Source organism: Syngnathus floridae, chromosome 4 (genome assembly GCF_059516105.1).
Source record: "Syngnathus floridae isolate MCC-2025c chromosome 4, RoL_Sflo_1.0, whole genome shotgun sequence".
NCBI classification, from domain to species: Eukaryota; Metazoa; Chordata; class Actinopteri; order Syngnathiformes; family Syngnathidae; genus Syngnathus; species Syngnathus floridae.
The window spans coordinates 10,690,134-10,700,906 of record NC_142416.1 but is presented as its reverse complement, the minus strand read 5'-3'; the positions used below and the strand labels follow the sequence as shown (position 1 = coordinate 10,700,906).

Here is a 10,773-nt window from a genome sequence, read left to right as displayed (position 1 = left end):
GACTCTCTAACACTGCTTGCCCTTTGGATGAGAATCATGTGTAAAATAAAGCCAGTGTGGATGTTGGCCCTAATGAAATTTTCAATAAGAACTGTTTCCATAGTGTTTTCTTTCATAATGATACTGCAGTGAACCCTCAATATATTTGCTCAAAATGATGTTTTACAATAGCAGTGGCATGCATCCAGCCATTCGAGCCTTCTATGCTGGTTAAACTAGTACACCATTATTTACAACTTCCATGAAATTGTAATAATTGATTTGCTCATCACCTTCAGAATCCCAAGTGCTCATGTTCTTACAGCTGCTTGGTCATAAGTAACCCAAAATAGCTAACCGAACTCTGGATCCAAAAGGGATGGAGCCAATCCTGGGTCATTTATACCGAGTACATTGGGTTAAGGATTTGACCCAACATGTTGGCTCAAGTATTTGATTAAATGAGGGGTTAAAAATACTAAACACATGACTGTAAGGTACCAAGAAATGAGTATCGCGCTATTGCTGTGTTGTTGGTTTTTTTTGAAATAATGCTCATTTTATTGCCAATATCTTCAAAGAAGAAGGAAAATTGTGTGTGAGTCTTTCTTCTATAAGCACTTTTTACCACAGATTTCTCCCACCCACTTTTTTTTCATCCCATCCTGTCTACGTCATAGCAAGGAAGAAAGCACAGTAATGTGTGTTGCTTCCTTGCTTGGTTTGTCTCATTCCGTTGCCACCTTGTGTCTGGAATGGTGATTACGTAATTGCCACCAATACATACATACAGTGACAATCGTTCTTAATTTTGTCCATTTCAACCTGTGAAAATATAAAAGCCATCTTTGCAGTATATTTGATTTATTGACATCAAATGTGAGCTCCTTTGAGGAAAAGCCACTATCACCTCCACAAAATCAAAAATATTGTGTCAATCATTTCTTTTCATTTTACAGGTTGAAGTGGACAATATTAGTTCTATTAGTGTGTATACGCATTAAAAGTGCAAACATTAACAGCATCAGATTTTTTTAAAAACAAGGTTTAAGACAAGTAAGTGTCAAAATATAATTAGCCTATATACTCGCTGTCATATTTGAGATTTCTGGAAAGTTTACTTAATCATCTTAAACTTTTTTCTGGCAATAAGTTGAAATTGATGACAACACTTTTAATGTTTGAACTCACACAGCCCAACAGAATATTGGAAAATTAATATTGAGTAGAGGTGTGTGTGTGTGTGTGTGTGTGTGTGTGTGTGTGTGTGTGTGTGTGTGTGTGTGTGTGTGTGTGTGTGTGTGTGTGTGTGTGTGTGTGTGTGTGTGTGTGTGTGTGTGTGTGTGTGTGTGTGTGTGTGTGTGACACTAGTAGGCAAGCAGGGCAACATATTTGTCGTGAGCATCTCACAGAACAAAAGGCCTCCTTGTCTTTTGTTGTTCCGTGTTCATAGAGTATATTTCACCGGTAGCACAACAGGCTACAGGAACATGGGAGATAAAAATCAGATTAATCTTGCAATGCCGTTGTTTCATTTCTACAATTTGCCAGTTGGGCTATATTAATGGATTTATAGTGTTTTGAAAAATAGAGCCTCACATTTGTATTACTGTTGAATGGTTCTCAAATTGTCGTTAATTAACATGACCTACTTTTGGAATGTGGGCGGGGTTACACACCAGGTAAGCAATTATTAAATGGCTGCAGCTCATTCACAAAAAGTTGCTTGGTGCGTGCTGCAGGCCAAACACAATAATTATGAATGATGTGTTTTTCCTCTCTCTCTGTCTATCACACATTACATTAGAGGTGTCAAAGTGTTCGGGGACCAATTCAAGATGAAGGAACTGCAGCTCAACCCCCTTGAAGACACGGCCAGGACAACCGAGGGCACCTCCGACATCCATTTTTCATTGATTTTCATATTATGTATTACTTGTGCACTCTCTGCATCCATTATAACCTGGTGATCCTGAAAGGGGGATCCTTCCATCTGTGGTCCCTTCTCAAGGTTTCTCATTTTCCCCTGGCAGGGGTTTTTGAGTTTTTCCTTGCCCTTTTGGGAGCTTATGATCAGGGGATGCTTTGAGAATAATTGTCAATTTTTGGCTATGTGAAGCCCTTTGAGACTGTTTGTGATTTAGGGCTATACAAATAAACTTGACTTGACTTGACTTGTTCACTTTAAAGATTAATTTGATTTTTTAAAGCATTTACACAGCCTGAGAATATTTTGTATGAAGAAAAGCAATGACTGAACCAGCAAATGGATATTCCTCAGTGGTCACCATACCATCTGTCATCCTGCCAGACGTCGCTCTCTTTATCGGGCTGACGAGAGGTACGTGTGTGATGACAGAGAACAGCAGTCAAGCAGCACGGCTATGTTGCTCAACAAGATGAGCGTTTAAAATACAAATATGCGAGTGATCATTTTACACTGGAGAGAAGATGTTGTTTCTGGCAGTTGTTGAGACATTTTGTCATGAGCCCTTTGAGCCACTGGTGACAAGCAATCATTATAGTGGGGAAGCGTCAAGACAAACAAAGACTTGAAAATTTATTGTGAAAATTATCATGTAAGTCTGTGATACGTATCATGTAAAAATGTGAAAATGATTTAAAAATGTGAAGCTAAAATGAAAAGTTCAAAAGTGAAAAAGTTGGCGTTTCATGTTTTTACATGATAATAATCATATTTTTAAGTGATCCAATTCATGTTTTGAATTGATCATGTTTATGTTTTTACATAAATTTCATATATTCTGATATGGCAGCTTTCATAGTTTTGTATAAAGGTTTACAGCACAGGTTTTTGATGAGTTAACATTTTAAAATATACTCTATAAAGGGAAAGTAGACAATCAACACAAAGCAAACTTTTGTATCGTGCACATTGGGCGTTTTTATCCATTAGCTAAGACAACATCCTGAGGGAAGTGATGATGCGTCGAAAAATATTTCACTCATTGCTCATAATCAATCATTTTTCATCACAGAATTCCTCACAAAAGTGCAAGTTATAGTCCTGACCTCATGACTGAGGCATCATCACAGTGTCTTGCTATTTCTGGCATTGCTTTTATTTCTTTGATCATCAACATCAGCAGGAAAGAGTTAACATGAAATTTCGTTTTCATTTCTTTTCGCGTAATGCTAATGTGACAAATTTACTTTCCATCTCATGCTTCCTTTCTCTTATATGAGGTTGTTGCTACACTTTCAAAACATGTTTTTGTAATAATGTAGTATTTATTAACATAATATATTGTAGCTCTTAACATCTAACGTTGGTTAAGAAAAAAATTCATTCTTCATCCGTATAGATGAAGACAAAGGCCAGACAACAAGAATATTTTAATTTTTACATTTCCCCACGTGATGTGGCTGTGTGACACGTCGATGAAAAATGATTCCACAAGCATCGGTTAATGCAACCTTGCTCATTCCTGCTCTGATATATTTGACTTTGACCAATAACCTTGGTCCCAACCTTTGGCCCTTGTTTGGCAAATGTGAAATTGTCACCCCCGTGTGTAATTTCTTGTCACAGCTGTGAGCAAACATTTTGAGTGAACACTTTATGACATTTCATGCGTGTTAGTGCAAACTGCTTGTTTTGTCTGGGAATAAATACGGAAGGTGACAATTATGCATTCCTAACAAGGTTTGGAGGATAGTCAAGAAGTATTCCAAGAATGGTCACATTCGTAGAGAAATGATAAAATGTGGAATCACAAGTTGGACCTGTAATGGGGGCGGGATGAAACCCTCACCCACTAGGCACCACCTGTGTGGTGATGGAGCGATTGCATGGCGTAATGGCAGACACATTCTTCGCTTTCAACTAAAACTCCTCCCACTTGACACTACTACTACTATATATAACTCAGGGAGCAAAGTGATGCTCACAACTGCAGATCCTGTCCACATCCAGATCCTCCATCATGTCTCTGAGCACGAGATCCTACGGGGAGAAAACACTGAGCGTCTACGGTGGAGCCGGTGGTCACGGCACCCGCATCTCCTCCGCCCAGTCGTGCTACCTACCCGCCCCGGGTTTCAATCTGGCCGATGGCTTGGACCTCCACGTCGGCGCCAATGAGAAGGCCACCATGCAGAATCTGAACGACCGTCTGGCTTCTTACCTGGAGAAGGTGCGCACCCTGGAGAAGGAGAACGATCGATTGGACAAGCAGATCCGAGACTGGTACCAGAGCAGAACTGTCGTCAGCCGTGACTACACCAATTACTTCGCCATCATTGATGACCTGAAAGATAAGGTGAGTGAAATCATTCCAGGATTATCCCCCGTGTGTGTTGGCCAAAGCAGATATGATGGCACCAAGTCCGTTTAGATGATGGAAAGTGAAATTTAATTCCACCGCCAGCATCACACCAAATGCATACGTAGCTTTGATGTTATAGTACCGTATTTTCCGCACTATACGGCGCACCTAAAAACCTTCAATTTTCTCAAAAGCCGACAGTGCGCCTTATAATCCGGTGCGCCTTATATATGGACCAATATTGAGCCACTACAGCAGGCGTGTCCAAAGTCCGGCACGCGGGCCAAATGTATATATCTTATATATGTACAAAGTTTTAAAATGGGCCATTCATTGAAGGTGCGCCTTATAATCCGGTGCGCCTTATATGTGGACAAAGTTTTAAAATGGGCCATTCATTGAAGGTGTGCCTTATAATCCAGTGCGCCTTATAGTGCGCAAAATACGGTAGTGCTTTTATATGCATAATAATTGCTGCCATTTGTTGCTAGGCATTGAGCATTGGGCTCAATCCTAATACCCAATATGAAGATTTGCACATTTTGACTGAAAGTAGGATACAAATGACCCTGAAAAGATCACTCATTGGCTTGCAAACATTTCAGAATCTGCCCATCACTCAAAGTCAGCAGGAATAAGGATCTGCCCTCATAAGATGTGAGCAAATAAAAGCAATACTGGTAAAACAAAAACAAAATGTTGTCACCGAGGATATTAATTTCTCCTGATGATTACTTTCACCTGAATTTATTAATAGTCTAATGTGAAGTATTGCTTAAGATGGCATATATTTTTGACCAATGAGCTCATGTTGTGACCATCCCTCCATCCATTTTCAACACCACTTATCCTATTTAGGGTCGTCATCGACACTGGGCAAAATGCAAACTACACTCTGAACCGGTGATAAGCCAGTTGCAAGGCTCGAGGTCTCTGACCAATTTTTGTTTCCTTGTCAGATCCGTGTCGCTGCCAGACTCAATGCCAAGACAATCTTGGACATGGACAATGCGAAACTGGCTGCGGATGACTTTAAAATGAAGTGAGTATATGTGTGTATATTACCACATACTTGACATCCACGTCTGCCCTCTAAACCTCACCGACCACTTTGACGGTCTCAGGTATGAGAATGAGCTGGCCATGAGAATGACCGTGGAGGCTGACATCGCTGGGCTGAAAAAAGTGCAGGAAGAGATGAAGTTGATCAGAATGGATCTGGAGTGCCAGGTGGACGGTCTGAAGGATGAGCTCATCATGCTGAAAAACAACCATGAAGAGGTGAGGGTGTCCCACCGCAGTTTAAACAAAGGTGCTTGAGCTAGAAGAATGACTTTTATCTTGATCAATACATTCCGTCGCATGAATAACACCCCTGTGTGATGTGTTTACACTAAATTCTTCACCTCAATGTGTCGTCAACACCATCGCTCTTCCATTCACTATTCATTCCATGGTATGTGAAGTGTCATCATTTGTCACAGTCGATTGTGGCTTTAGACAGTCCTAAAGTACGCACAGGACCACACTCCCCTCTTAGAACTCTGAGGAAGTTCCATGTTAGGTGAATGTTTTTATAAACACTTGTGCTCTTTTGAACACTGCCCTCTCCCCCGAGTTCACTTCCATGCATTCTTCTTTACTTCCGTTAATGCAGTTTGCCTCACAGGCCCATTTGAAAGATTCCAAATGTATGCACACACACACATTTTGAAAGTACCAAAACCCGGAAAGTCATCAGATGAGAAGATTCCCTCTTTGACTCCCCACAGGAATTGGCTCTGCTCAGGAGTCAGATGGGCGGTCAGGTAAACGTGTCCGTGGACGCACCGCCCTCTCCAGACCTGAACGAGATTATGACAGAGATCAGAGAACACTATGAAGCTATGATTGCCAAGAACTGCAGGGAACTCGAGTCCTGGTACCAGACCAAGGTAAAGATAACAAAATAAATAAATAGAATAAATTGATAAATTAACATGTCGCATTGTGTCTGCGATGTGCCAAGATGGCAGCAGTAGAGCAGGAAGTGATGACACACACAGAGTCTTTGGTGACATCCCGCTCTGAAGTCAAAGAACTCAAGGGTATACTCCAGAGACTTGAGATTGAACTACAGTCCCATTTTAGTATGGTACGTGTATCCCGGCGACTCACTTAAATGTTCATCTCAGACTGCCCACTCATGTCTTTTTTGTATTACGCCACCAGAAAGCATCCCTGGAGGGCACCCTGGCAGAAACTCAATCCCGCTATGCTGCTCAACTGGCAGGTCTGCAGAACATGGTTGTGAGTTTAGAGGCCCAGCTTTCCCAGATCCACGCCAGCATCACCAGCACTAAGCAGGAATATGACATGCTGTTGGACCTTAAAACTCGACTGGAGATGGAGATTGCAGAGTACAGACGGCTGTTGGATGGAGAAGAGGACAGGTGGGAATGAGACTAATTTCTGAATTATAGAATTCACAATATCGGAAAAAAATTAACTAATGTATTCTGGTTTTATCCTTCTTCACCAGCTCAAAACAAGGTTAGTATCCTTGAAAGCACAATTGGTTGAAACTCAAGGACTACATTTGCTCATGCTTCTTCTCTTTCGTACAGTGATCACCAAGGTCATCACAGTGGTGGAGACGGTCGTCGAAGGGAGGGTGGTTGAGAGCAGCAAGACTGTCGATGTAGATGTGGATGAGATCGAGTCATAGCTTGAAAGAGACTCCAAGACATTAAAGGTCGTGCAGTTAATGCTTGTGTGATGTCGTTTTTTAAATGATTGATAAATAAAATATAAATAAATAAATAAATAATTACATAAATAAATAATTACATAAATAGATAATTACATAAATAAATAAATAAATAAATAAATAAATAAATAAATAAATAAATAAATAAATAAATAAATAAATTAATTAATTAATTAATTAATTAATTAATTAATAAACAAATAAATACACTACTGAGATTTTAAACAGCTTACTTGTTCTTCCCAAAATAGCACCTATAAACATGTTTTAACCGACTTCAAAATCAAAATGCAGAAATGTGGAGCCTAATTGGAGAGAGAAAGTAAACTCCAAATCCACTTTGACCTGTTTAAACCATGTATTTAAAATTTTATTAGAGCTTATCAAAGGCTAGCCGACAGCATCAGCGCCCAATTTCATTCATGCTGTATTGCAGAAGCTGGGGGCCAGACTTATAAAATGGCAGGTTCTTGAATTAATCTTGAAAAGGTCATTTTAAAAGCTAAAGAATTTACAGTAGTTTTATTTTTATTTCATAGATTGCCTGTTCTAAAATCAGCTACTAAAAACTCAGCAATGCTTATTTGTTAACGACTTTTCATATTTGTTTCGTATTCAGATCAAACTCCTTGTTTTTATTTTTTCCCTTCCTTTGGGTATGGCAGATATTAATAAACAGAGACTAAAATACTAGAGAATATAAGAGCTGAAAAATACCAAGTCAAAATGGTACAAATATTTTTCTCTTTCATAAATTCCACACAGAGCTTAACATAGCCTATACAATGTGTTGCTATTTATTATTTGTGATTCCATGGCCAAAGCTGATTTTAACTGGCATGCAAAGCGTACATCTTGATGGGAAAATGTGTAGAGCTTTCAGCTGGGGAAAGTTACGGTGCTAAAACTCATCAAGTTTATTAAATTACGTGCCAAATATGGCTAAATCTAATAATACACCTGAACTCAGACTTAACCCTTTCACCGCCAGCTTCATTTTGATCCCTAGCATATATAAGCAGTGGGAAAAATTAGATTTTGACGACATGGGACCTTAAAGTGCGAAATCTCCAAGTGACTGTTACTGACATTGAACTGACTTTTGAGCAGGTAGTCCATGCACTGAGTAAACCTAAAGCATCCTCTTCCACAGTGACCACATTGAAAATTGATGTTACGACAAAACCACAGCCTGAAATTAAATGCAATTTTTAAATTTCATGGTTTGTTTGTTTGTTTGTTTGTTTGTTTGTTTTCCTTATAGCTGAAACCTTGTAGAGTACAATGATATGGAAACTATTGTAACATTTTAATACACCCTGAAGACTTTGTTTTGTCCATATTTATACATTTGCCCGATCTTGATGTCAGACCTATCACACACTGAAATAAAACGGTTGCAGACTGAAAAAAAGTCAAACAAGTGATCAAATACAGACACAAGGAGTAAGTCGGCAGACAGGGAGCCTTTTATTCAATCATTTTGTTGGTTTGCAATGAAAGAGTAATCTTTAGGTGTCACACCCCTTTCGGCTGCTGTTTGCTGGGTAAGGCATCTTATGCGGTGGAGGTTGTAGAGGAGACCACCTTGCCATCCACCAACTCCTCTGTGACCATGACTATCCTGGCGGTGGAGGTTTTGTTCGCACCGAAGCTGGGGAAGGACAAATACAGCGCATGTATGAAATACCAGTTAAAAAGTAGGTGGTTCAGATCTAAAGACTGCACTTTGCTTCTGGTCAAACAAACTGTAAGCCAATTTTATCTCACCTGCCCTCGCCATCCATAAGTCTCCTGTACTCTGCAATTTCCTGCTCAAGTCTGGTCTTAATATCAAGGAGCATGTTGTACTCTCTGCTCTGGTTTTCCATCTCGGCACGCAGTTGCATCAGTTGTTCTTCAAGAGCTGTGACCTGTGACTGGAGTCCTTGGAGAATCATGGCATATCGGGTTTCGGTTTCGGCTAACGTATTTTCCAGGGATGCTTTCTGTAGGAGTGTGTACATGAGTGATTTTAGCATTCAGGAATATACAAACAGGGACATTAGTTCCAGCTGACAGTCGCACGATTACTTACCATGCTAAGTTGAGACTGTAGTTCGATTTCTAAGGCCTGCAGGGTGCGACGGATCTCTGAGATCTCCGATCTGGAAGTCTGGAGAGTTTCTGTGCTGACAGCCATTTCCTTGCTCAATGCCTCGCTCTGCAATAGATAGACTGTTATTGCCCTACTCCAATACATGCTACGGAACAAGCAAAAAGGTTTCAGTGGGAATTACCTTGCTCTGGAACCAGGCTTCCACATCTCTCTTGTTCTTTGCGGCCATGGCTTCGTACTGCTCTCTGATCTCAGCAATGATTCTGCTCAGGTCGGGCTGTGGTTTGGCGTCTACCTCTACGTTGATCTGTCCAGTCATCTGTAGCCTCATGGCTGCCATTTCCTGTTATGTAAAAACATTGGTAAGACGTTGGACGGAGAGAAACTTGTAGTAACTCAGACATAGAATATGAAAAGGTTTGCTGCTCACTTCCTCGTGGTTACGTTTGAGGTGGACAAGCTCATCCTTGAGGCCTTCGATCTGCATCTCCAGGTCTGAGCGGACCAGTGTCAGCTCATCCAACATTCTCTTCAGACCGGCAATGTCCGACTCCACTGACAGACGCATAGCCAGCTCGTTGTCATACCTGTAAGACAGCAAGAGGTCAGAAAATAATTCAAAGTGCTTTTAGTTTGTTGTGTGTATTCGTTGTCAGTTTTGACACTTACTTAGTTTTGAAATCATCTGCTGCCAGTTTTGCATTGTCAATGGCCAGGTAGATGCCTCCATTGATACGTGTGGCATCCTGGATCTGTGAGATTTAGAAATGAAGCATGTTAGTGACATTTCATGACTACTGTACACACATATTAGAAGAAGACATGTATTCTTACCTTTCCCTGTAAGTCGCTGATGGTGATCTGATAAGCACTGTAGTCGCGGGCAGTGGGGGAGGCCTTGCTAGCCAAGAACAGGCGGATCTTCTCCTCCAGCTCGGCATTGGCCTTCTCAAGGCTGCGCACCTTGTCAAGGTAAGAGGCCAGGCGGTCGTTCAGGTTCTGCATAGTGGCCTTCTCGTTGGCGCTGACATGCAGATCCAGGCCGTCGCCCATGCCGAAGCCTGCACCACCTCCCATGCCAAAGCTGTAACCTGCACCACCAGCGTAACCTGCACCACCTCCCAAGCTAAAACTGCCGCTGGAGATTCTTGTGCCGCTTCCACCTGCACCTGCATGAACACTCAGAGCCTGGCCCCTGCGAATACTGCCGGCCAGGTTTCCACCCCCGTAGGAGCGGCCAGTTAGCGAGGACCTGCTGTAGTTTGACATTATGTTGACTGGTCGGTAGTGTCTGCCTGTCTGCCTGCCTGCTCAGAGAGGAGATGATGGACTGAGATACACAGTTCCTCCTGGGTCCCCTTTTTATGCAGCACAAGGCGCCTCTGGTGCAGGTGGAGGCGTGTGGGTGGGAGGAGCATGACCTAAGATCTGTGGCCTCACCCTTCCTGCTTATCCCTTGAGTTAATTTACCTGGTAGGATCTGAAGGAGAAAGTGGGGCATCTGAAGCAATCAAAAATATATACTATATACTTATATTAATTGAAAAGCCATACAAAATGTCGGATTCTTGTTGCAATCACACTTTATAAATGTGTTTGTAAATGAAAGGTATGTTTCAATTACAACTCAATTTTATTGCTTAAAAGTATGAATAGTG

At 41.1% G+C, this 10,773-nt stretch overlaps 2 protein-coding genes across 2 annotated transcripts; one reads left to right on the top strand and one right to left on the bottom strand.

The window, feature by feature from the left end:
• Nucleotides 1-3,876: 3,876 nt before the first annotated feature.
• krt98 (keratin 98) lies at nt 3,877-7,015 on the top strand. The gene is made up of 8 exons (XM_088374439.1): nt 3,877-4,262; nt 5,228-5,310; nt 5,393-5,549; nt 6,041-6,202; nt 6,277-6,402; nt 6,480-6,700; nt 6,790-6,800; nt 6,875-7,015. The coding sequence occupies exons 1-8, from the start codon at nt 3,927-3,929 to the stop codon at nt 6,973-6,975; spliced, it is 1,197 nt and encodes a 398-aa protein (XP_088230565.1). The 5' UTR covers nt 3,877-3,926; the 3' UTR covers nt 6,976-7,015.
• Nucleotides 7,016-8,464: 1,449 nt separating this feature from the next.
• Nucleotides 8,465-10,470, bottom strand: LOC148399028 (keratin, type I cytoskeletal 50 kDa-like). Its single transcript, XM_088374437.1, has 7 exons — nt 9,950-10,470; nt 9,785-9,867; nt 9,546-9,702; nt 9,297-9,458; nt 9,095-9,220; nt 8,788-9,005; nt 8,465-8,671 (listed from the first exon to the last, which is right to left on the bottom strand). Exons 1-7 carry the CDS (start codon nt 10,382-10,384, stop codon nt 8,575-8,577), a joined length of 1,278 nt encoding a protein of 425 aa, XP_088230563.1. The 5' UTR covers nt 10,385-10,470; the 3' UTR covers nt 8,465-8,574.
• Nucleotides 10,471-10,773: the final 303 nt, after the last annotated feature.

What these genes read in the sequence shown, in the direction of transcription:
- LOC148399028 (XM_088374437.1), bottom strand. Translation starts at nt 10,384, where the DNA reads ATGTCAAACTACAGCAGGTCCTCGCTAACTGGCCGCTCCTACGGGGGT. An exon ending in TCAAACGTAACCACGAGGAA is followed by an intron (nt 9,459 to 9,545) that starts GTGAGCAGCAAA and finishes TTTACATAACAG; the next exon opens with GAAATGGCAGCCATGAGGCT. An exon ending in TACAGTCTCAACTTAGCATG is followed by an intron (nt 9,006 to 9,094) that starts GTAAGTAATCGT and finishes ACACTCCTACAG; the next exon opens with AAAGCATCCCTGGAAAATAC.
- krt98 (XM_088374439.1), top strand. Translation starts at nt 3,927, where the DNA reads ATGTCTCTGAGCACGAGATCCTACGGGGAGAAAACACTGAGCGTCTAC. An exon ending in GCGGATGACTTTAAAATGAA is followed by an intron (nt 5,311 to 5,392) that starts GTGAGTATATGT and finishes TGACGGTCTCAG; the next exon opens with GTATGAGAATGAGCTGGCCA. An exon ending in TACAGTCCCATTTTAGTATG is followed by an intron (nt 6,403 to 6,479) that starts GTACGTGTATCC and finishes TTACGCCACCAG; the next exon opens with AAAGCATCCCTGGAGGGCAC.